The sequence below is a fragment of the Oncorhynchus gorbuscha genome, linkage group LG12 (genome assembly GCF_021184085.1).
Source record: "Oncorhynchus gorbuscha isolate QuinsamMale2020 ecotype Even-year linkage group LG12, OgorEven_v1.0, whole genome shotgun sequence".
NCBI lineage: Eukaryota > Metazoa > Chordata > Actinopteri > Salmoniformes > Salmonidae > Oncorhynchus > Oncorhynchus gorbuscha.
This window is the reverse complement of record NC_060184.1, coordinates 18853839-18879759: the sequence shown is the minus strand read 5'-3', so window position 1 is coordinate 18879759 and position 25921 is coordinate 18853839. Positions and strand designations below refer to the sequence as shown.

The 25921-nt window shown below is 41.6% G+C and overlaps 2 protein-coding genes across 6 annotated transcripts; one reads left to right on the top strand and one right to left on the bottom strand.

The window, feature by feature from the left end:
• The first annotated feature begins 6376 nt into the window (after nt 1-6376).
• Nucleotides 6377-9222, top strand: LOC123990653 (akirin-2-like). The gene is made up of 5 exons (XM_046291374.1): nt 6377-6899; nt 7571-7714; nt 7932-8069; nt 8159-8230; nt 8358-9222. Exons 1-5 carry the CDS (start codon nt 6722-6724, stop codon nt 8366-8368), a joined length of 543 nt encoding a protein of 180 aa, XP_046147330.1. The 5' UTR covers nt 6377-6721; the 3' UTR covers nt 8369-9222.
• A 42-nt stretch (nt 9223-9264) lies between these two features.
• Nucleotides 9265-20764, bottom strand: LOC123990652 (CMP-sialic acid transporter-like). Of its 5 annotated transcripts, XM_046291369.1 has the most exons (12): nt 19034-19499; nt 15911-16168; nt 15707-15810; nt 15506-15599; nt 14122-15393; nt 13128-13308; nt 12406-12565; nt 12142-12294; nt 10599-10665; nt 10329-10505; nt 9981-10115; nt 9265-9804 (listed from the first exon to the last, which is right to left on the bottom strand). In XM_046291369.1, exons 5-12 carry the CDS (start codon nt 14267-14269, stop codon nt 9677-9679), a joined length of 1149 nt encoding a protein of 382 aa, XP_046147325.1. In that variant the 5' UTR covers nt 14270-15393; nt 15506-15599; nt 15707-15810; nt 15911-16168; nt 19034-19499; the 3' UTR covers nt 9265-9676. The 5 variants fall into 5 exon arrangements, with proteins under 5 accessions (XP_046147325.1, XP_046147328.1, XP_046147326.1 ...); XM_046291372.1 differs by lacking the exons at nt 14122-15393; nt 15506-15599; nt 15707-15810; nt 15911-16168; nt 19034-19499 and adding an exon at nt 20717-20764; XM_046291370.1 differs by lacking the exons at nt 14122-15393; nt 15506-15599; nt 15707-15810; nt 15911-16168; nt 19034-19499 and adding an exon at nt 20313-20451.
• Nucleotides 20765-25921: the final 5157 nt, after the last annotated feature.

Genomic DNA, 25921 nt, shown 5'->3' with positions numbered 1-25921 from the left:
CGTCGGGAGCTTTATGAAATAGGTTACCATGGCCGAACAGCCGCACACAAGCCTAAGATCACCATTCGCAATGCCAAGCGTCGGCTAGAGTGGTGTAAAGGTTCTCTGGAGGGATGAATCACTCTTCACCATCTGGCAGTCCGACGGTCGAATCTGGGTTTGGTGGATGCCAGGAGAACGCTACCTGCCCCAATGCATAGTGCCAACTGTAAAGTTTGGTGGAGAAGGAATAATGGTATGGGGCTATTTTTCATTGTTTGGGCTAGGCCCCTTAGATCCAGTGAAGATAAATCTTAACGCTACAGCATACAATGACATTCTAGATGATTCTGTGCTTCCAACTTTGTGACAAGAGTTTGGGGAAGACCCTTTTCTGTTTCAGCATGACAATGCCCCTGTGCACAAAGTGAGATCAATACAGAAATGGTTTGTCGAGATAGGTGTGGAAGAACTTGACTGGCCTTTACAGAGTCCTGACGTCAACCCCGTCGAACACCTTTGGGATGAATTGGAATGTCGACTGCGAACCAGGCCTAACTGCTCAACATCAGTGCCCAACCTCACTAATGCTCTTGTGGCTGAATGGAAGCATGTCCCCGCAGCAATGTTCCAACATATAGTGGAAATTCTTTCCAGAAGAGTGAAGGCTGTTGTAGCTGTTTCGCTCACAAAGATGCTTTCTCAGGTGAAATGTAATAGTTTCAGAAGCGAGGTGTAACGTTCGTCTTCGTCCTCCTCTGACGAGCAGTAAGAAATGTCAGACCAATGCGCAGCGTGGTAAGTGTTCATCCTTTTAATAAACTGAACTGAACACTAAAGACAAAGTAACAAAAGAGAACAAACGAAACAGCTCCGTCAGGTGCAACACACACTAAACAGAAAATAATCACCCACAACTCAAAAGTAAAACCAGGCTACCTAAATATGGTTCTCAATCAGGACAACGATAAACAGCTGCCTCTGATTGAGAACCATTCCTGGTCAAACATAGAAATCCCGAAACATAGAAAAAAAGAACATAGACAACCCACCCAACTCACACCCTGACCATACTAAAACAAAAACATAATAAAAGAACTAAGGTCAGAACGTGACAGTACCTCCCCCCCCCAAAGGTGCGGCCTCCGGCCGCAAAACCTAAAACTATAGGGTAGGGTCTGGGTGGGTGTCTGTCTGCGGTGAGGGACGTGGACCCCACTCCACCACAGTCCTTCTTCGCCTCTTTACCCGCCTCCGTGGCCTCTTTAACGCGGCGTGCCTCGCTGCCGACCTCGGACTGGGGACCCAAGCCACGGGTCCCGAATAGATGGGAGACTCCGGCAGCACCGGACGGACGGGAGATTCCGGCAGCACCGGACAGGCGGGAGATTCCGGCAGCTCCGGAGGGAAGGGCGGCTCCGGCAGCTCCCGGCTGACTGGCGGCTCCGGCAGTTCCCGGCTGACTGGCTGCTCCGGCAGCTCCCGGCTGACGGGCGGCTCCGGCAGCTCCCGGCTGACTGGCGGCTCCGGCAGCTCCTGGCTGACTGGCAGCTCAGGACAGACGGGAGACTCTGGCAGCTGCTGCTGCCATGCTGCTTGGTCCTTTGGTGGTGGGTGATTCTGAAACGTTCGTCTTTGTGCTCCTCTGGCGAGGAGTAAGAAATGTCAGACCAATGCGCGTGGTAAGTGTTCATCCTTTTAATAAACTGAACTGAACACTAAAGACAAAGTAACAAACGAGAACAAACGAAACAGCTCCGTCAGGTGCAACACACACTAAACAGAAAATAATCACCCACAACTTAAAGGCTACCTAAATATGGTTCTCAATCAGGGACAACGATAAACAGCTACCTCTGATTGAGAACCATACCAGGCCTAACACAGAAATCCCAAAACATAGAAAAAAGAACATAGACAACCCACCCAACTCATGCCCTGACCATACTAAAACAAAAACATAATAAAAGAACTAAGGTCAGAACGTGACACGAGGAAGAAGCAAGCGAGAGGGCTCACTCGCCAAACTGTCCAGAATAATCCCAATGCGTCTCTATGGCAGACCTAAAATTGTCATCGGCCTTGCCGCTTTTTGGACAAAGACTCCCCTTATTAGGGCGGAGACATGAGTATCTCGTTATTATATACAGATCTATGGTTTCAGCCTCTTGCGAACTGGAAAGGAGAGTTAGCGGATGCACAGTGCACTGTTAGAATGCTGGACTCCCCTAAAGTAAAATTGATGTTTTGCCAAAATTATATAACTACTCCTGTCTAAATAAAATCCTTCTTCAAAATAATCCTCCTTCAAAATAATTCACCAGGTATCATTAGCTTCTTTTTTCATAGCTGTGGATTGTTTCAAATCCCAAGTGTGTTGGCCTATGCCTATTTGGGATCAGTGGTGAAACTATAATTTTATACAAGGGGTGGCCAAGGCTAGTTCAGGGAGACCAGGACAGAAAATGTGTGTGTAACCCTAACCTGGCATCTAAGGAGCATGAATGAATCCTATGATTGCTGATTAGAGGTAGAAGTGATAATTAACTTAACCCAGAGTTCTTCAATGTGGCAGATAGTGTGGTCCAAAAGGGTTACTTCACTAGAATTCTTTAACATACTATGAATAGTCAGTGTCTCTACCTCAGAACTGCAGCTCAATTTCTTTCTTTCTCTCTCACACACACGCACACACACGCGCACACACACAATACTGTACTCACATACTGCAGAGACTTGAGTCACTGTTTTCATGAATATATAATCTGAGTCTACGTGTTCAACATCAAAATATTTTCAGAAAATAAAGCTCAAGCCCCAAGGAGATAAGATAGCATTTGTGTGTTACATAAATTCCATAGTTAATTTCCTTTTTAAAACATTTTTAAACACTGCAATTTGACATAACAGGTATCCATCAGAAATGGACTTGAAAATGAAAATAATTTTGGTGTCCATCAATATTAAAAACTTACAGTATCATATTTAATGCTCATATATATTATGTTTACTAATAGCAAAGAAACTATTTGGAATTGGGCTAATCAAGAACAAATTAAATCTGTGACATGCTACCTTTGGAATTTATCATTTTTATCAGTGTACTAGATAGTACACAGTGCAGGTTTTAATCATGACCAGAGGAACCGCCTAAGTGCCAAATTATCCTAGGTAGATTTAAAACAGCATAATTCTGCGGTTCTGGTGAGAACTGGCTAGATGTTTCACAAACATGTTGAGGGAGCATGCCCTCCTTGACTCAACACTGAGAATTCCGAGGTGACTTAACCTGTCATCAACCATTATTGTCTTAAGGTGGGTTTTAATCCGTTTTAATGCTAAGAAGCTTCTCTCGCAAGAAGCACTGCTGACTGGTGTAACAACAGAAATCTTACAAAGTCGAAATAGCCCATGGAATACCTCTTTATAAGGTTCTAGAAACACAACAAAGTAAAGAATAGTAGACGGTCTGTCCCTTCCACTTTTCTCTCTCCTATCAAGAAGCCACTTGGTTTGATGAACCTCATGTTTGAGGTCCTCTAAATCTGACTCAAAGGTCTGAGCAAAGGCAAACAGAGGCTCCTCATTCAAGAATGTTGTACTCTTTGGGTTGTGAGACTGGACCCCTTGCATTATCTCGCAATTCTTCTTTGAAAAACGTCTGTCAAGCACCTGTTAAAGAGAGCTCGTTGGAAGCTCTCACCATCACTTTGGTCACTATTTTTCTGTCCTACAGTGCTCATCATCAATGATTTGTAAAATCTTAAGCTTGTTTTTGGCTGGATTTTACACACTGTTTGTATACTTATTTTGCAGTGATTCTCTGCCTTCGAATGGAGCTTAAATTCAGAATCTTTAAACATGACCGTTTTCCAGTTACAAATATTCAAGCCATGAATTGTCCTTGTACCAGGAGCTGTTGAAAGGCCTTTTCCTAGTAGTACCATGCTGAGTTCTGGGAAATGTTTTCAAACACGGCTGTACAGGACCCTCTTCTCTGGATCTTGAAATGTCTGAAATACATGTTAAATAATGTGTCATATCTCTCTGGAAATGTATAATTAAGGGATCCACAAGATTAGATACTAACAGCTGCTAACTAAAATGCATAGTTTAAAGTATAGGCCTGGCCTACCATTGGGTCCTTTTGGAACAGCATATCTGGTGCTTGACGCTGTTGCAAGGGGCTCGATGACATCTCCTGGCAGCTCTGGCTCACTGTCTTGCTCAGAGCCAGAGGTCTCTGTGGCATCCCTTGATACATCAGTTACATTAAAATAACACAAGAACCATTGGTGTATAATAAATATGGCACAGCCATCAAAACAAGAACACACATGAATCATCAACCATAATTTTGGAGAGAGGCTTAATCTGACAAAATTACCTATTACAAACTGAAGCTAAACTTAAATTCTGAACTGGGCATGTGACTGACTGTCTGGTAGGTGGTGGTGGTGGTGGTAGACTGGTCCTTGTGAAGTCTGACCACACTCAGCTAGGGAGCTGCTGTGGGGTCCAGTAGTGATGCATGGGCTGGGGTCAGTTTGCACCTGATCTGCCTGTTTGTGCTTCTTTAAAAATAAGTCTGGTATCTCTCCCTTTCTTTTAATGTTTAATTGACACTGCAAAAAAAGATAGTCTATGGTTACATCTAAGCATCCAATTACCCACATTTTTGTCCAATCTCAATCTTAATTACAAATCCCCATTATCGTGACTGTACTTTAAAATCAACTACCAGCCTAAATTACAAGTCAGATCGTGGCTAACGTTAGCCCTACTCTGCAGTAAGTCATTTAGCTAGCTATACTTTCTCACACTTTTTTTACGATAGCAAACAGGCTATCTGCCAATTGTGGTAATCTTTTGAGTAACGTTAACAAATTGATAATAAACAATTGTTCGTTTTGAGTTCAAGTAAGAAAATCTAACTGAGTTAATGGATTTCAAATTGCTGAATGTTAACTTTCTTAACACTGACAGCTGTAGCCTAGTAGTTACCCCACATTAGCTAAACATTCGTATACTGTAACTTACAACACTGCACTGTATATGCGTGTATTACTAGCACAGATGTAAACATAATGTTAAGCTAACAGTCTGCTAAAGGTAACGTTAATTTACACATCGACTCAACTTTCGTAAAAGCTGTTCAGGAAACCTAAACCTGATGCTAAACCTTCAAAAGTACTACAAATATCATGCTTTCGTCAATCGCGAAAAAAGCTCGTGGGGCTGTGGAAATACTCTTTCTTCATCTTCTGTATGTTATACTAATTGTTATACTAACGTTACTAATTATTCTGTATCTCGCAACCAACTAGAGCCGGCACTTGTAGGTGAACGTTGGGAGGAGGCTCGCATACGTGAAGAGACGAATCTAGTTATAAAAATATTAAAACATTAATATATTAATAATCAAACGAATTAAATTAATATAATTAACAAATTTAAAGAACGAAAGAAGAAATACAATGATATTGTAGCGATGATCTGATGATTCCATATATCCAGTGTATGACAGCAGTCTGTCATATATGACGGCAGTCTGTCATGAGCTCACTGGTGCTGGAAACTCTGAATAGGCTAGTTGATACAATGTTGCAAGTTCGCTAGGGACAAGTCAAGACAGATAGAAAGGGGTGCAGACAGGCAGAGAAGAGATATGTGTGATTGAAAGATCCATCACTTATCAGGATAAACAAAAACGTTATTATTGAAATTAAATTGTTCCACGAAAATGCGCATATAACAACAATCATAATTGGCACGTATAAATGGTAGGATAAATTGTTATCTTCCACAACCTTGAAACTCACGAGCTGCCTATGGTCTTTAATATTAACACCGGAGGTCTTGTGAAAAACGTGTCCACCTATGGAAATCAAAGGCCCATCCAACTGATTCGTTCTAGCGGCCCTACTTGATTGTAGTCTAATTGGGTGGCCCAGCCTAACCGAAGCATGCACAAGCATTTAGAGACCGTTCTCATGGTGTGTTGTGATCTTTGGCCGTTGTAGAGAAGATACATCTTTAAAACACCTATAAACCTAAATTACATCACTATCGGGAAACTGGGCCCTGAACAATCGAGAATAGGTCTACCACATAACTGGTATGTACAAGAACAATACAATTAAGTTGAATCCGATTTGCACATTCAGAAATGAGACCATACTTTATAATGAACTAACTAGCTTTATTCAAATTCTTCAAATCATTTGAACGTACTGGAGAATTTAAATTTGGTAGGTGGTTTTGGTATTCATGGTTTGTGGGGAATGTAGTGCAAAAGCCCAACTATTGGATATGAACGAATGAAAACTGTATGGCAAATACACTACATATACCAACATAACAATCATTAATTGCGCATGCCCATTGGCTCAGAATTTGACGCCATGTTGGTTGTCATCAAGGAAAGAATTTGTCAACGACTTTGGCAGAAGGAAATACGTGTCCGAATCTACTATCATCTGGTTGTATATAATAATTAATATAAAAGGATTGACTAAATTAATTTAAACTAACACTCGGCCATTACAGGGTTTGCGATTTGGATGCTATTAAGACTCACATAGGCGAAACAACTACGCCATTTGTTTCTCGTCTGAATTTTCCTTGAGGTAACGTTAGTCGGAGAAGAACGGCCCAGTCACAGGAACTCTGATTGTTGTGCCCTCTGATAGCGAAAACCACAGCTTTCTCGTTTTTATAGCGAGAAGATATTGTGAACGGAATGGCTTGTGGGGCTACTTTGAAAAGGACTATGGATTTCGATCCATTGATTAACCAGGCGTCCCCCAAAAGGAGGAGATGCGCCCCAATGTCTCCAGCCGCGTACACCTCATCACCCCAGAAATATCTGCGTATGGAGCCCTCGCCATTTGGAGAAGTGTCATCCAGACTCACCACCGGTTAGCAACATTTCATAGCTACTAGATTTGAGGCAGGCATGGGAATTTATTCATGAAATGTGTTGTTGGGGTACCTTCGTGTGAAGTTAACTGACAAATCGTTAGCTGGCTAGGAAAACTCAATTGGCTTAACGTTACAACTAGTAATTTACATACTGATAAGCTTGTAAACACTTTGCATGTGTTGTTGGCTAGCTTGTGGTAGCGACAGACATACTAACTGTCCATAAATGTTGTTTGCTAGCCACTTAGCATGGCAGCTAGGTCGGTCATAAACATTCAACCAACAAACTAAGCTAACTACTGTAGCTAACGTTAGATATTTTAAATGAGCATCATTTTACATTTAGCTGAAACACTTTACCAGCAACAGGATGATGCCATGTCACCATAATACTCTTAACATGGCTAGGATTGGCACACCCCTTGTTCTCTCAAATGGCTGTGCACAGGAACTGTCTCGGGAGTGTTTGGGATTGTGTTCTCATTTGCTAGGGAAGTGGCTAAGTAGTTTTACTGCTTCTCTTCTCAAATTAAGGTCATATTGTGATTAGTTACTTTAAGTATAACTACACTAACAAAGTATATTACTAGAGTACGTTGTGCAAATGATATTTTGAATAATTGATTAACTTGCCCTAACCAACTATTGCCCTTGTTCTCCAATCCAGAGCAAATCCTGCACAATATCAAACAAGAGTACAAACGGATGCAGAAGCGAAGGCACCTGGAGAACAGCATTCAGCAGACAGAGGTCTGTTGTCCCCTGGAGTCACAATCGCATAGCTCCATCCTTAGTGGATCCAGTCTGCCAGGTATGTCCAGTCTGCTTTTACTCAGGACATCAGTAAGAATAAAGACATGTCTTAGGGTCTTCATCAACTGGATACCATTGGTTGTCTCACAACAATTTCTATCCCTTTTGTTAGCTTGCAGTTGTATGCCCCTTGGCTTCATTTAATGTCAGAATTATTTTAGGGTAAGTGTTTTGAGAACGCTCTCCCTGATAATATACTCTCATTCTCCATACAGGTACTATCTCCCCATCTAGAAAAGAGCAGCCTCTGTTTACCTTGAGACAGGTTGGGATGATATGTGAACGACTGCTTAAAGAACGAGAGGAGAAGATAAGGGAAGAGTATGATGAGATATTGACAACAAAACTAGCAGGTATGTTGGAGAAACTGTTTCTGTGACTTGTTTTCTGCAGAAGAAGGTATTGCACAATCCATTTGTCTGACCTTTTGCTCTTTCTGCAGAGCAATATGATGCTTTCGTTAAGTTCACTCACGATCAGCTAATGCGGCGATTTGGAGAGCAACCTGCTAGCTGTGAGTAACAAACTTTATCAGCGACATGCCTCCCCCTTGATAAACACCCGTCAATTCTGTACCATGCTGAATGTTAACCTTTGTTTCCATTAATCTGTATTTATAGTTGCTCTCTCTCCCTCTCCAGATGTTTCCTGAGTGAAACCCGATGTTTGATGTGATACCAGTTTCCCCATTTTATTAATCGCTGAAAACTCCTCAGCTGATTCTCTGCCAACGGTATTCTCCAGGGACTCAGTGGGTCTAGTTGAACTCGTAGCAGTGACATATCTCCCCTGTGGGCACAGGCTGCCTCAAACTTCTCTCAGTGGCAACTACGTTCTCTTCGTCTGGAATTTGGTATGTGTCCCAAATGGCACCCAATTTCCTGTATAGTGTACTACTATAGATTAGTGCACTATATAGAGGGAATAGGATGCAATTTTGGATGAAGCCTTGGCCTGCTCCTGGCAACGCATATCTGGATCTCTGCTACCTATTACTCTACCAGTGGCCTGTTTTCATTGCTGTATTGATATTTATTCAGGGTTTTTTCTGATGCCTTTTGTTAGTGACCTGCAATTCCCAACTCTGCTAGGCTTGTCGCAGATGTTTGTGCTCTTGCCAACTAGATTGCTGTCCTTGTCAAGCCCAGACAATGAATAACAAGTTGGCATTATAGCCCAAACAGACTGGCACAGGCTACGACTCTTCTGCCAGTTTTTGTTCCATAAATGTTTGTTTGCAAAGATGCCACATTTTTTAGCAAATCAACATGCATCTTTGCAGGGGTGGTGGTCACTACAAAATAGTGGATAAACTAAAGAAGCTTCTGGCCTAGACTCCAGAAGAGGACATCCTGGCCTTTGATCAGTTGTGGTTAGTCATTCACCAGTACAATCTATGTACATTATGTAGTTTTGCTTGACTTTTGTTCGCTATGTAGATTAATGGACTTGGGTTGGGAAAAGCTAAATAATAAAAGCTATACATTAAAGGGTGTTCTGATTTGACATTGTGGTGTTTTTCATAAATTGTAGTTAACATCTCTGGCAATGCATATCAGTTCAGATTTATTGCCATTAACATTGAAGGTCAACAAATGTTTTTTGAATGTTCAAAACAGACGACCCAAGATTGTATTATAGATAATGACAGCTACAACAATGTCAGCTGTGTATATACATTTAGTACTGTGACAAGTGGAATGACTGACAAAGATTCGTAACTATTGTCCGTGACTAACAGCAGTAACACAGTCAACAAAAACAGGTCATTTCTATGTCTCGGCTCCACAATCGCCACAGAATATTGAAGTGTATTTTAAAATCCCTTAATTTATGCTCCAGCATTAATGATAAATTAAAGTTCCTTGCCGACGCTCTTATTCTATACGCAACAGAGGGCCTCGGGCAGGTCCAGCTCAGTGGTCAGGAAAGGCCATAAACGTTTAAGTTCTTCCAGGCATCAAACAGTGATTAGTTTCTGCTTGGCATCTGTGTCTGCTCTTGGAAGCTTGGTGGTGTCTTGTTTTGGAAGTCCATACAGGTATATGGAGATACACACTAGCATTGCTCCACTGGCAAAGTTAACAGCTGAAAGTAAAGAGAATGGTTACTGAAAACCTGCAATGGACTATAAATTCACTCACAGCCAAAATATGTTGGTCAGATTCTATTTTTATACGATATAGTAACAAGTGTCAAAGCCCAGTGTCTGAACAGTAACTCATGATAGTCCCTGCCCACAGAGATCGGATTGCTCAACTCACTTATCTGTAGCCCAAACAGAGCGACAGATGCCACAGTAGAGAGAACGATGGCGGCTGCAGCAGAGAAGCCTTTCATGATATTGTCTGTGTACTTCACCACCACTGATGTGTACAAACCACCCACACTGGCCAGAACTGGAAGGATAAAATAAATGTAACTTCAATGTACAAGACAAATTCAGGTTAGAAAAAAAACATCCCCAGGCATGGTAGAAAAGTAAGAACCTTAATTGCATAAAAATCTGCCTTGCTCTTTGGGGTTTTGGGATGGGTATCTATATAGCACTTTGACAACTGCTGCTGAAAAAACAAAATAGTTGTTTATGTATCAAGCTTAAAATGACTCACAAACTGCAAAGCACACCCAAGGCGTGTAACCGTAGAAGAAGCCTTTCTGTATAACTTGAGTACCCTCAGTCATGTAAACAACAGCGAGGGTGACCACGATGCCAGACAGGTACATCTGGATGTTCCGCACCCATAGGGATGTGTCTGAGCTCTTCAGGACCTTCTCAAAGTACACACCTGTTCAAACACAAAGTGACACCATTAAATATAACCTGCCATTATCATCATGGAATATTAAAAGGTATGAAGATAAAACTTAAGATACATTACCTGCAAATCCGGAGCAGAATACAGCAATAGCAATGGCCATGAACCCCCAAAAAGGGTTCTGCTCAACCTGATAAGATTAGAACGTGTAACATCCTTATCAAATCCTTGGATTCTAAACAAGACATTATGAACCCTGAATGCTGATTGGCTTATATCAAACCATATACCACAGGTATGACAAAACAAACATGTTTACGTTGGTAACCAGTTTGTAATAGCAATAAGACACCTCAGGGGTTTGTGGTATATTGCCAATATACTATCTAGGCCTTCTGCGTTGCGTTGTGCATAAGAAAATCCCTTAGCCGTGGTATAACCACAATACAGTGCATTCAGAAAGTATTCAGATCCCTTCACTCTTTCCACATTGTTAGGTTACAGCCTTATTCTAAAATACATATTTAAAACAAATTATCCACATCAATCTACACACAACATCCCATAATGACAAAGCGAAAACAGAAAATAAAAACATATTCAGACCCTTTGCTATACTGTTTCCATTGATCATCCTTGAGATGTTTCTACAACTTCGAGTCCACCTGTGGTAAATTCAATTGATTTGGACATGATTTGGAAAGTCTATCTGTACAAGGTCCCACAGTTGACAGTGCATGTCAGAGCAAAAACCAAGCCATGAGGTCGGAGGAATTGAGCTCCAAGACAGGATTGTGTTGAGGCACAGATCTGGGGAAGGGTACCAATAAATGTCTGCAGCATTGAAGGTCCCCTAAAACACAGTGGCCTCCATCATTCTTAAATGGAAGAAGTTTGGAACCACCAAGACTCTTCCTAGAGCTGGCACCCAGCCAAACTGAGCAATCGGGGGAGAACGACCTTGGTCAGGGAGGTGACCAAGAACCTGATGGTCACTCCGACAAAGCTCCAGACTTCCTCTGCAGAGATGTGAGAACCTTCCAGAAGGACAACCATCTCTGCAGCACTCCACCAATCAGGCCTTTATGGTAGAGTGGCCAGACGGAAGCCACTCCTCAGTAAAAGGCACATGACAGCCCACTTGGAGTTTGCCAAAAGGCACCTAAAGAACTCAAACCATGTGGAACAAAATTGTCTGGTCTGATGAAACCAAGATTGAACTCTTTGGCCTGAATGCCAAGCGTCACATCTGGAGGAAACCTGGCACCATCCCTGCGGTGAAGCATGGTGGCAGCATCATGCTGTGGGAATATTTTTCAGTAGCAGGGACTGGGAGTCTAGTCAGGATCGAGGGAAAGATGAACGGAACAAAGTTCTAAAAACCTGTTTTTGCTTTGTCATTATGGGGTATTTAATCAATTTTAGAATAAGGCTGTAAAGTAACAAAATATGGAAAAAGTGAAGGGGTCTGAATACTTTACAAAAGCACTATATACACACCACACCCTCACGTGCCTTATTGCTTAATAAGAACATCATCAATACACTTGACATGCCCATTGGCAAGGTCTCCCTTGTACAATAAGTATTCTGACATCAAATGGGTGTTTTTAGATTAATGCAGATTAAATTTTAAAAAAGAATGCTAGACAAATACCAAGGGTACCTGGACTTTAGTGGCCTCTGCAGGTTTCCACTGGACCAAAGCAACACCCCCACACAGCATGCAGACAGACAACCACTGCAGCCTGCTGAGAGAGCGGTTCAGCATTAGGACCATGCATAGGGCTGTGCACGGGATCTTCAACTGATAGGTCACCTTGGTAGGGAGATGCAGTTGAACAGTGAGCATATGAACCAGGAAGGAAGTATACAAGTCAATTATTAATGTGCAGTTTTCTGAAGAAATCATTTAATTTCAAGTTAATACCTGATACACAGCTGCATCAAGATTGCTCAGGGCTATGAAGGCCATGTTATTCTGAATCGCATAGACCACAGAGGGAACACTCAGTTTCAGCAGCTCTTTTGGACACTGAAACACATGTTCAACTATGGATGCTTTTAACCTGCCAAAGCTGCCAGCTTCTCTGAAAGGTGAAAATTAAAACAAACATATACAAAAGTTGAGCAACTAGGGCATTAATTCTTTCAACAAAATACTCAATACAAGGCAGAGATTGACATTTAAGGTCTGAAAGGCACTCCCCTATCGGGCAAGTCAGGAGTATTATTTGGTTGCTCGAAGATTATGATCAGTTTAATTAAAGTAGCTAGTTTCACCTACACACAGGAGGAGGAACAAATAGGACTACTGGAATACTTTGCATGTTGGTAATCAGTGTAAAAGAAATATATACATCTATATATATACACATATATATATATATACATATATATATATCTGCCTAATGGGGCTACCAGAGGGCAAGGCTCAACTTGCAACTGCTCAGGTCACTTGCCTGGGCAATATGGCAAACTATTATGTCAATCCCTTCAAGGGTATTCTATATATGTATTCAAGGCAGAGACCACTTGGATAGCAATCACTTGTTTAGTTTACACATGGATTAGGAACATTATTTGGTCTGTCATAAAAACACAGGATATAGAATAGGTGGCAAAGCTGGGCTCTAGATAAAGCCTACTTACTTGGTCAACATCCCAAGGCTCAAGAACAATTTAATAACCTCTGTGACGCATACTGCTGTTGTAGAGAAGTACATAGCTGTTGATGATATGGTCCTTGTGTATCGTAATACCACAGTGTAAGTTGCTGCCACCATTGTCATCACTGACAGACAGTACACCTTGAACACCACACTCACTGGCTCTGTGGAGAGAGGACAGAATCTTGACAGCAGAAAGTGTAAAGTTGACAGCAAGTAGGTCAGTGAGGCAAGGAACCAGAAATCACACATACTAGGCATGTTCACACTGCACCTTAGCCCAGGGCTAAGAGCCTGCTTAGTCCTGGGCTAAGGGAGATTTTAGCCTGGGGCTAAGTGTGTTCACACTTGGAACATTCTAAAATGGGCTAGCACCAACCTTAGTCCAGGGCTAGTTGGCTCTGCTCAGGAGCAAGGTTAGCACTGACTTTTTGGGACTTTCGGGACCCCAGAAACATGATGCAAAAATAGCCAGTGTGAAAAGGGTCAGAATAACTCATTTTCATTGTCCAATCACAAAAGCTGCACTTTCACTTAATTTGCATATGCAGTGATGCCTCTGTAGCTATTTTGATAAGTAAATGTATACCCTTTCATCCTTCCAACTAAACAAAAACCGGACAAAAAAAATAAATACTTTCATCTGTGCAAATACATTGGTTGCTATGGCCAACAAAAACAGGTGTTATGCAGGCTGGCTAACATCTTCTCACATAGGGAGCTAGCCAACTGAAGCAACAAACTCCCAAGTATGGGTAGCAGGCGAGTGGGTGTGTCAAAAGTCTCCCAACTCTACAGCTGGAAGGGCAGCAAATGCTCAATATCACCTGTGTGAAGCTAGCCACAATAAGGAAGTCACAATAGTGGAATTTGGGTTTCGCATTAAAAATGAAAGTCCCCCATTGAAAGTGATGCACACCTTTACTTAACTAGGGAAGTCAGTTAAGAACAAATTCTTATTTACAATGAAAGCCTACCCCGGCCAAACCTGGACAACACTGGGCCAATTGTGCGCCGCCCTATGGGACTCCAAATACAGCCGGATGTGATACAGCCTGGATACAAACCAGGGACTGTAGTGATGCCTCTTGCACGGAGATGCAGTGCCTTAGACCGCTGCACCATGCAGGAGCCTTCCAAACAGTAGAATCAAGCCATATTTGGACTAGATATGGCTAAACAAATCCAAAATGAAATACAATTGTTAATTAACAGACATTTTTTTGAAATCCCCACATCTGCATTGGGGGCATACTACACAGCATATACAAGAGATTGTGCACCCATGAAATGGGGTATCAGCCTACTCGGTGACACCCACACAACACAACTGAGTTTACACAAATATTAGCATCTTAGCTCTTACAGTGCAACACTAAAACCAGTGTGAAATTAACCACATTAAGCCTATAATAAGTGTTGACTGTTGAACTCATATTGGACAGTAGAGCCTAATCTAGAGATTGTTCACCCATGAAATGGGGTATCGGTCTATATAAGTGACACCCACGGGACATAACTGTGAAGAGTTTTCACAAATATTATGGTCAATGCACTTATTGGGGGACTTTGAAAACAGTGTGAAACTAGCCACATTAAGTTCACTACTCAACCAACAGTGTATTGAACATTTATCTTGCAATGTACAGCCTTACCTATGGATCTTAGGTCCACGGTTATCAGCCTACTCGGTGACAGTATTTAAGATACCCAATAATAACAAATTGCAACAGAAATGTTTTATTCAGTATTTATTTAAAGAAACAACTTTCCAGAGGGAAGTAAAAAACAGTAACCAATTTGAGCCAATATAGGAGAAACTGACAAATTCGTCCCTGTTCTCTTTTTAATAAGACAACCGAGCAAGCTCCTGGAAAATACACAAATCAACATACACCCATGAAATATTTACAAGAAAATGTAGAATATAGTAGATTGAAGAATAACAGTTCACCCATCAGGGCTTCTCTTCACCCATCAGGGCTTCTCTTCACCCATCAGGGCTTCTCTTCACCCATCAGGGCTTCTCTTCACCCATCAGGGCTGCCCCCACCTGCTCTTTATGAGCTGCAGGCTGTTACACATTTGGTTCTCGACCAGATTCTAATAGTCTTGGTAATGTTGAGCAGTTGATTAGTAAAAAAAAGAAGATCGGTGTGGTAGAAAGGTGACCAAACGTCCACCTCCCTGTCACACTGACCATCAAGGGTGATCCTGGGGCTGCAAATAACCGCACTGTTCACTTTACCCTGTAATGATATGGATATTTTAGGTTTCGCATTGATTACTAAATACTTTTCAACACATGCACACTTAAACATATATTGACGATATTTCTACCAATAACAGTAAATAACATACCCTGCGAGTCGGCTGAAAGTACTCATTTGCCTCCACACGGCTGAACTGATGGAACGACAGCCGCTGGGTGTCAAACCTTGCCTCCACCCCCATGCTGTAATAATAGAGGTATTAGACACCTATAATTTCTGGTCTGGATAGTGCACAAGTGCAAAGTGCAGAGAAAATAAGGAACAATCACATTCAATTCTAACATCTTACTCTGTGGATCACAAGGCCAGCCATTGGAGAAGCAGGTGGTGCTGCAAGAGGGGGTCCTGCTGGGGGTGCACAAGAAGTAGGCCAATCTTGCCTCCACTCCCATCCTGAAATGAATGCATTAGACACTTAATTTGACTGGACTATGCAGAAAAGCAGAAAAAAATGAGAAAAAGTGATGATTAAAATGAGAAGTTATCTTCTTACACTTTAAATCCCAGCAGAAGTAGGCCTAGCAGCAGCCATGCACAGCAGTCCCTCAAACGAAGTGTGATCAGCGTGGCCAAAATTGCAATCCCATAATCATCACTCAGTTGTACTTTATTGTGGGACCAGGGGAACCAGTGGGAAGGCACAAGTCACACCTAGCTCCCATGCTTGGTCTTCATACTCCAATGCCAGCTGCTACTGGTACTTTGGATCCTTTACAACGTCAATGCAACGTGGGAAGTAATGTACAAAGACCTGCAAATAATTACATGTGACATTCCAGGGTTTTAGTCCTTTGCAAAACATGGTCGTGGAAATTGTGATTTTCACTTACGTCATTCCTTTATGCTACTAGTAATGGTAATTAGGATTTACTCAGTCCACTTGAACAGAGCATCATGGAGTTCTTTAAACCTTTTCCCTGCCTGATCGATGGATGGACAATGGCAGGGACAAGAACTTGTGGTAACACAATCCCATAAACATCTGCCTCCAGGAGAGTGGACATTAAGCTACCAAGCTCGGTTTGACATGGGCACAATATCCACTAAGGCACGAAGATTAGAAATACCGACCACCAGGACAAACTAACGAAAGAAAGTTTTTGTAATAATAAACATTTTAGAAATGCATATCCTCAAACTAAATTAAGATTGTGGACTGTAGGTGTTGCTGTGAAATACAAATAATAAGGGGGGAATAAAACTCAACTATTAAACCAAGGAACGTGCAATACAAAAGAGAACATCCTTATTTCTAGTCTGTCAAATGTTTTAAATAATTTAAACAGTTATACAATTTAAACCAATTCTTGCCTCTTCACCAAAGATCTCTCAGCCACGGCAAGTGCGTCTTGTGGCACTTGGGGTGGGGGTTGTGTGGTGATTGGGGCCTATTATTAGCTCTATGGCGGGAACCATATGCATACATGAAGTCTTGCATGATTGAAAGATTAAATGTCATTAAACATGATTTTGGGCTACACATCACTGATGACATGTCAAATCAAGCTTTACCGCTTGCCCTATAATAAGAGTAGTATTTTGATTTAAGTCATGACTAAAAATTAATATTTTGAATGGGAATGTTACAATATATTGTTGAACATACTCTACAGGCATATCACATTTCCAGAGTTGGATCTCTGCTAGTTTTAAAGTTATGCCAATTTCTCTATAAAATGGATCATAGTAGGCAATCACAGCCCTCCTTTTACACGTATCATTGCACATCATGCAAATCACCAGCAGAGGGTGCCAAATACCGTAGGCATGTACATTTTGAATGACTAATAACAAAGAAACAAACTATTGATAACTGTCTACTTGAACAGAGTAAAACTGTAAATGAAGGTGAATTGGAGAGCCTATGGAACCATAAGACATGTTGCGCAGTGTGATCCTCATCTCATTTAAGTGTTGAATTTAGGCCTCAGGGTTGGGGTCAATTTGAGAAATTATATTCCAATGCAATAGAGGTAGGTTTATCTATTTCCATTTACTTCTAAATAAGCAGACAAGGAGAAGCTATTTATGTCAAGTTCTCTCCATTTTTAAATTCAAATCACTTCCTGAATTGACTGACTTCAATTCACATTGACCCCAACTCATGTCACTGTTGGAGCTACAAACATAAGCATTTCACTACACCCGCAATAACATCTGCTCAAATGTGTATGTTACCAATACAATTTAATGTAGGCCTATTAAATTAACATAGGCCAACATACAAAGAGTACTAGTTACAACAAAATTGACCAATAACAAAAGCACCATTGACACCCTTCATACCTGATAAAGCAATGAGGCCTCTCTCCAATAATTGAGATCAAGCTGAAAGTAGCATCGCCAAGCTGAGTCAACCAAGGTATGAGTTCAACCAAAGTGTGTGTAAATGTTGTCCCATTTCTCTGGTTAAGGGGATATGACCCCTCCCATTTTACAGGTAGGCCCTGGCCTATTCTATGAAGTCTGCAGTTGTGCCTATTTTTTTTTTAACACAATTTTTCTTACATGTTTTTTTTTACTCTTTAGTGTGTACTTTACTGTATTTATACTGATATCAGGCCAAGCGATTGACTTGATGCATTTTTGGCACATATCAAGGCGGGCGTTGGGCTGATTTAAATGTGTAAAGGTGCATCACCATTAGGATAATATAGGTAATTAACAACTATGCCAGTCCATCATGGATTACATTGTCTTTGAAGCAGTTCGTTTTTCAAATAATTAGCTAAGACGCGAATATGTGTTTACAAACTCTACAGTTGTGTTCTGTGAGTGTCACCGAGTAGCATACCTTGTCCCGGACCTGCTGTTTTTCCTACTCTCTCTCTCTAACGCAAATTCCACTATTGTGGATAGCTTCACACAGGTCTCAATTTCCGTCGGTTTTCAGTCATTTATTCTGTTAACATTTACCCAGATATTATCATGGATGGTAATATTGTTGCATGCTTTTGCCTGGATCAGAAAAGTTGATGTCTCGTCCGTTAACAACATTCTCTGTGCAGGGGCAAGATCACATTTCAAAAGTGAAACCTTGTTTCCGAGGTCAGGGAAAGGAGGCAGCAATGTTTTCAAACATTCATTATTGGAAACAAAATGCTATGCTAGCAGCAAGGGGACCTAATATGCTAATAAATGCCTTGCATGTAACAAATGGTCGCGTGGCTGAGTGTTGGTCGCATCAGCAAGTTACGTTTGTCCGTTTGCCCAGGGCTTTGGAATACACACGTGTGAATCCAGGGATAAAAGCTTAACAATGCAGTTTGAAAGGGCTAATGTGGACAGACACTTGACGTGATTCGTTATTTTCTGAATTCGTTTACAAAAACAATCTTTGCAGCCGGGGGATTGGTTTAGCAAGATCCACCTTGCTAAATCTGCACCTGGCTAACTAGCTAGCTACATAGCATTTGCGCTTCCATGATTCAGAGACGACTCTTTTCCGTTAGCAACATAAAACACTTTGTTTAACTTGCTAGCAAATAAATTCACAACCAATAATATTACTGATTTAAACGCTAGCTTACTGAGTTTAGTTTCGAAACAAAAAAAGACTAGCTAGCCATCTAAACGTTAGCATTGCAAGTAGCTAAGAATTGCAAATTTCACTTACCGTTAGCCATGGTTAGCTAACTTGATTGTTATGGTGAGTTGTAAAATGAATGGGTATTTAACGTTGAACGAACCAGACTTCAAACCATTGTGATCTGTCTGCATCTAAGATGCATCCAGCTGCAGTCCCGGAGCCTAGCCGCCTGTCACCAAGCGAATCACAAATAGAACAATGAGACGGATTTTTCACCGGATGTATAAATGTCAAGCATGCTCTTGATGTTTGTCAATTATTTGTCAGTCCGCAAACCAACGTTAAATGTGCATGCCGCCAACTTTATTAATCTTTATTTAACTAGGCAAGTCAGTTAAGAACACAATCGTATTTACAATGACGGCCTAACCCCGACAACGCTGGTCCAATTGTGCACCGCCCTGTGCAACTGCATATCAAATTCAGGAACATAAACACCTGCTCCTGTATGCCCACTAACTGGGTCCTTGGATCCATCTGTGAAATGTAGCAAAACAATCATCTAGAACAGTAGCAATGGGATGCTCAACCTCACAACCTTTCAACCTTACCCGAAAAGCTAATAACAATTTTTTACGGCATATATCCAAAAGCATCTCACCTGCCTCCACTAGTAAAGCACATAGATGTTGATTTAAACGCATCAATACATATCCTTAAACTATTTACTGGATTCTGTCCAGTTTCTGAAGCCAAGTCTTCGCCGCTGTTCCATAAACTATACACCTGCAATCAATTGTCGTCCTGATCAGAGCCCTATAAATATCCATTAACGATGGTCTGTCAGCACCACATTCGAAACCAGAGACCGAGAGCATAAGATTCACCACCTTCTTACACTTTGTTTCAACATGTATGACATGACCTTTCCATATATATAACTCATTGAACCATAGACCCAAATAGTTGTACTTAGAAATCCTCCCCCATAGGCTGTCCATACAGAAACACCCGTATCAGATAAAACTGATCCTATTTTAACTTGAAGAGCAATTAAATTAGGCAGCCAAAACCCAGTTATAATCTCCCACCAATACCAAGTCTCGTCTTAAATTAGTAGACCTTCTCTCCATAGCGTCATAAGCCTTTTCAATGTCAAAAAAAGAGCCACTACTTCTTTTATGACCAGACCAGAGTTTTTTCAACTTCATTTCTCACCTTTACTAATGCATCCAAAGTAGATCTACCTTTACGGAATCCACTTTGACATCGACTCAATAAACCTCTATCACCTTTTCCATCAGTTCACACAAGTTAGAGGTCAGTGCTATTGGTCTGTAACCATCAGTGCATGAAGGGTCCTTACCAGGTTTTACAAAAGGTGATATTACTCCACTTTTCCAACCAGAAGGTCTAAGCTCCTCACTCCAAATCTGATTAAATAAGCCCAGGAAAACATATTTGACCTCATCAGGTAGATGCTTAAGCATCACAGCACAATTGATCATGACCTGGGGCTGTATATACACAGCCTATTAAGGCTGAACACATCTCATGTATGGTAAAAACAGCATCCAAGGAAGAGTCAACAATATCCCTTTTCTTATAAACATGAGCATTTAAAAACTCCCACCTGCGTTGCTTATATACTTCAGCCAAATTAACCCAACTATGTACCCTAGCAAATGTCTTCCCCAACAAGTCAGCTTTTTCTATCAGTTAAGAACATTTTTTGACCCACAACCAAAACTGGAACTCGATTGGGCTTACTTCTTCCAGTCATCTTCTTCAACATAGACCATACATCCCCCAGTTCAGTACCCCTGCCGATTGTAGAGCAGAACTGTCTCCATGCATTTATATTGACAGACTTAATGATCCTGCGTTCTAAAAGCGCTCTTCCTTTGAAAATCAACAAATTAACATCACAGTTCATGGTACACAAAATCAGGAACTGATCACTTCCAACAGTAGAATCATTCATCCCATTCCATTCACACACATGCAATAGAGTTAGAAACCATTGTGAGGTCCAGGCAGTATGTAACCCCTCTAACAACAACTCTTGTACCACACCCATCATTAAGACATATTAATGTTCTTGTTTCCATCATATCTTCGACAATAGTACCATTAGCATCTACAGTGCCTTGCAAAAGTATTCACCCCCCCCCCTTCACATTTTTCCTATTTTGTTACGTTACAACCTGTAATTTCAATGGATTTTCACTTGTATTTCATGTAATGGACCCCTCAATGAAGCACAAAAGTCAAAATTGGTGAAGTGAATTTTTTAATTTTTAAAAACTTGTTTTAAAAAAATACTGAAAACCCCCCCAGGAAAAGTGGTGCATGCATATGTATTCAACCCCTTTGCAATGAAGCACCTAAATAAGATCTGGTGCATCCAATTACCCTCAGAAGTCACGGAATTAGTTAGATTTCACACAGGTGGACTTTATTTAAGTGTCACATGATCTGTCACACATATATACACTGCTCCAAAAAATAAAGGGAACACTAAAATAACACATCCTAGATCTGAATGAATGAAATATTCTTATTCAATACTTTTTTCTTTACACAGTTGAATGTGCTGACAACAAAATCACACAAAATTATCAATGGAAATCAAATTTATCAACCCATTGAGGTCTGGATTTGGAGTCGCAATCAAAATGAAAGTGGAAAACCACACTACAGGCTGATCCAACTTCTATGTAATGTCCTTAAAACAAGTCGAAATGAGGCTCAGTAGTGTGTGTGGCCTCATTTAACATTTACATTTAAGTCATTTAGCAGACGCTCTTATCCAGAGCGACTTACAAATTGGCCTCCACGTGCCTGTATGACCTCCCTACAATGCCTGGGCATGCTCCTGATGAGGTGGCGGATGGTCTCCTGAGGAATCTCCTCCCAGACCTAAAGCATCCACCAACTCCTGGACAGACTGTGGTGCAACGTGGCTTTGGTGGATGGAGCGAGACATGATGTCCCAGATGTGCTCAATTGGATTCAGGTCTGGGGAATGGGGGGGGCAGTCCATAGCATCAATGCCTTCCTCTTGCAGGAACTGTTGATACACTCCAGCCACATGAGGTCTAGCATTGTCTTGCATTAGGAGGAACCCAGGGCCAACCGCACCAGCATATGTCTCACAAGGGGTCTGAGGATCTCATCTCGGTACCTAATGGCAGTCAGGCTACCTCTGGCGAGCACATGGAGGGCTGTGTGGCCCCCCAAAGAAATGACTGACCCACCGCCAAACCGGTCATGCTGGAGGATGTTGCAGGCAGCAGAACGTTCTCCACGGCGTCTCCAGACTCTGTCACATGTGCTCAGTGTGAACCTGCTTTCATCTGTGAAGTGCACAGGGCACAAGTGGTGAATTTGCCAATCTTGGTGTTCTCTGGCAAATGCCAAACGCCCGGCATGGTGTTGGGCTGTAAGCTCAACCCCCACCTGTGGACGTCGGGCCCTCATACCAGCCTCATGGAGTCTGTTTCTGACCGTTGGAGCAGACACATGCACATTTGTGGCCTGCTGGAGGTCATTTTGCAGGGCTCTGGCAGTGCTCCTCCTTGCACAAAGGCAGAGGTAGCGGTCCTGCTGCTGGGTTGTTGCCCTCCTACGGCCTCCTGATGTACTGGCCTGTCTCCTGGTAGGGCCTCCATGCTCTGGACACTACGCTGAAAGACACAGCAAACCTTGTCACAACTCGCATTGATGTGCCATCCTGGATGAGCTGCACTACCTGAGCCACTTGTGTGGGTTGTAGACTCCGTCTCATGCTACCACAAGAGTGAAAGCACCGCCAGCATTCAAAAGTGACCAAAACACCAGCCAGGAAGCATAGGAACTGAGAAGTGGTCTGTGGTCACCACCTGCAGAACCACTCCTTTATTGGGGGTGTCTTGCTAATTGCCTATAATTTCCAACTGTTGTCTATTCCATTTCACAACAGCATGTGAAATTTGTCAATCAGTGTTGCTTCCTAAGTGGACAGTTTGATTTCACAGAAGTGTGATTGACTTGGAGTTACATTGTGTTGTTTAAGTGTTGCCTTTATTTTTTTGAGCAGTATATATACTGCTTTTTTTCTGGCCACTCTTCCGCGAAGCCCAGCTCTGTGGAGTGTATGGCTTAAAGTGGTCCTATGGACAGATACTCCAACCTCAGCTGTGGAGCTTTGCAGTTCCTTCAGGGTTATATTTTGTCTCTTTGTTGCCTCTGATTAATACCTTCCTTGCCTGGTCCGTGAGTTTGTGGGTGGCCCTCTTTTGGCAGATTTGTTGTGGTGACATCCTTTACATTTTTTAATAATGGATTTAATGGTGCTCCGTGGGATGTTCAAATCTTCAGATATTATTTTACAACTTTGTCCCTGACCTGTTTGGAGAGCGCCTTGGTCTTCATGGTGTTGCAGATTCTGGGGCCTTTCAGAACAGGTGTATGTGTGTAATACAGTGCCTTGCAAAAGTATTCGGCCCCCTTGAACTTTGCGACCTTTTGCCACATTTCAGGCTTCAAACATAAAGATATAAAACTGTATTTTTTGTGAAGAATCAACAACAAGTGGGACACAATTATGAAGTGGAACAACATTTATTGGATATTTCAAACTTTTTTAACAAATCAAAAACGGAAAAATTGGGCGTGCAAAATTATTCAGCCCCCTTAAGTTAATACTTTGTAGCGCCACCTTTTGCTGCGATTACAGCTGTAAGTCGCTTGGGGTATGTCTATCAGTTTTGCACATCGAGAGACTGACATTTTTTCCCATTCCTCCTTGCAAAACAGCTCGAGCTCAGTGAGGTTGGATGGAGAGCATTTGTGAACAGCAGTTTTCAGTTTCCACAGATTCTGGATTGGATTCAGGTCTGGACTTTGACTTGGCCATTCTAACACCTGGATATTTTTATTTTTGAACCATTCCATTGTAGATTTTGCTTTATGTTTTGGATCATTGTCTTGTTGGAAGACAAATCTCCGTCCCAGTCTCAGGTCTTTTGCAGACTCCATCAGGTTTTCTTCCAGAATGGTCCTGTATTTGGCTCCATCCATCTTCCCATCAATTTTAACCATCTTCCCTGTCCCTGCTGAAGAAAAGCAGGCCCAAACCATGATGCTGCCACCACCATGTTTGACAGTGGGGATAGGGTGTGTTCAGGGTGATGCGCTGTGTTGCTTTTACGCCAAACATAACATTTTGCATTGTTGCCAAAAAGTTCAATTTTGGTTTCATCTGACCAGAGCACCTTCTTCCACATGTTTGGTGTGTCTCCCAGGTGGCTTGTGGCAAACTTTAAACGACACTTTATATGGATATCTTTAAGAAATGGCTTTCTTCTTGCCACTCTTCCATAAAGGCCAGATTTGTGCAATATACGACTGATTGTTGTCCTATGGACAGAGTCTCCCACCTCAGCTGTAGATCTCTGCAGTTCATCCAGAGTGATCATGGGCCTCTTGGCTGCATCTCTGATCAGTCTTCTCCTTGTATGAGCTGAAAGTTTAGAGGGACGGCCAGGTCTTGGTAGATTTGCAGTGGTCTGATACTCCTTCCATTTCAATATTATCGCTTGCACAGTGCTCCTTGGGATGTTTAAAGCTTGGGAAATATTTTTGTATCCAAATCCGGTTCTTCATGATGCTCTCTGCGCTTTTAACGGACCACTGAGACTATCACAGTGCAGGTGCATTTATACGGAGACTTGATTACACACAGGTGGATTGTATTTATCATCATTAGTCATTTAGGTCAACATTGGATCATTCAGAGATCCTAACTGAGCTTCTGGAGAGTTTGCTGCACTGAAAGTAAAGGGGGCTGAATAATTTTGAACGCCCAATTTTTCAGTTTTTGAGTTGTTAAAAAAGTTTGAAATATCCAATAAATGTCGTTCCACTTCATGATTGTGTCCCACTTGTTGATTCTTCACAAAAAAATACAGTTTTATATCTTAATGTTTGAAGCCTGAAATGTGGCAAAAGGTCGCAAAGTTCAAGGGGGCCGAATACTTTCGCAAGGCACTGTATATATATAGCTACAGATCATTTTTACCACACTTGTCAAATAACCTTATTACTACCTGCACTGTAGATTTCCGCCATCACACATTCATATGGGAGAGTAATATTACGATATACAACACCTTCCCTTATGTACGTAACACACCTGCCATCCTGTGCAGTTGATATATCAGATCTGATTGAACAAATAAAATCAAGATGTGGTCTAAGCAATGTTTTTTGAACACATACCACATCAGGATTGATCTCTAAATCTATTACATATTTGTTAAACTCCTGACCGTTAGCAATAAAACTCATTCCACTGAAGGATAACAAAAAAACAATTCTATGGGCTCCTGAGTGGTGCATCAGTCTAAGGCACTGCATCTCCGTGCTAGAGGCGTCACTACAGACACTGGCTCGATTCCAGACTATCATAACCGACCGTGATTTGGAGTACCATAGGGCGGCGCACAATTGGCCCAGCGTTGTCTGGGGTAGGCAGTCATTGTAATTAAGAATGTTCTTAACTGACTTGCCAGGTTAAATAAAAATGACATTTGATTTAGTTCCACCAATCTGCCCTGCAGACTCTGCATAAGATACATTATGAGTGATTTTATATCTTTGGGCCTCTCTAGCCTTTTACTGCACCCGGCATACATCCATCCCATCCCCCATTATTTTGTTCCCCTCCACACTTGGCACATATTTTCTTCCCTTTGCAGAGCCGCTACAAGTCCCATTCTTTGGCATTTAAAACACCTTAGAGGTCGGACAAACACTCCAACAGGCAGAAATAAATCTGGATTGTCGTTTAACCACTATACACAAACAGTTTGTTCTAAGCATTTGTATGGTTGAAATCAAGATGTCGGATAATGTACATTATAATACGAATTTTAGGATGTACGACTGCTATTCCATTGATATGCTATCAATAGAATAAGGCTAATGTAA

What these genes read in the sequence shown, in the direction of transcription:
- LOC123990653 (XM_046291374.1), top strand. Translation starts at nt 6,722, where the DNA reads ATGGCTTGTGGGGCTACTTTGAAAAGGACTATGGATTTCGATCCATTG. An exon ending in GTCATCCAGACTCACCACCG is followed by an intron (nt 6,900 to 7,570) that starts GTTAGCAACATT and finishes TCTCCAATCCAG; the next exon opens with AGCAAATCCTGCACAATATC. An exon ending in ATTGACAACAAAACTAGCAG is followed by an intron (nt 8,070 to 8,158) that starts GTATGTTGGAGA and finishes CTCTTTCTGCAG; the next exon opens with AGCAATATGATGCTTTCGTT.
- LOC123990652 (XM_046291369.1), bottom strand. Translation starts at nt 14,269, where the DNA reads ATGGTGCAGCGGTCTAAGGCACTGCATCTCCGTGCAAGAGGCATCACT. An exon ending in CAGAGGCCACTAAAGTCCAG is followed by an intron (nt 10,666 to 12,141) that starts GTACCCTTGGTA and finishes TAATCTTATCAG; the next exon opens with GTTGAGCAGAACCCTTTTTG. An exon ending in ATTCTGCTCCGGATTTGCAG is followed by an intron (nt 10,506 to 10,598) that starts GTAATGTATCTT and finishes GTGTTTGAACAG; the next exon opens with GTGTGTACTTTGAGAAGGTC.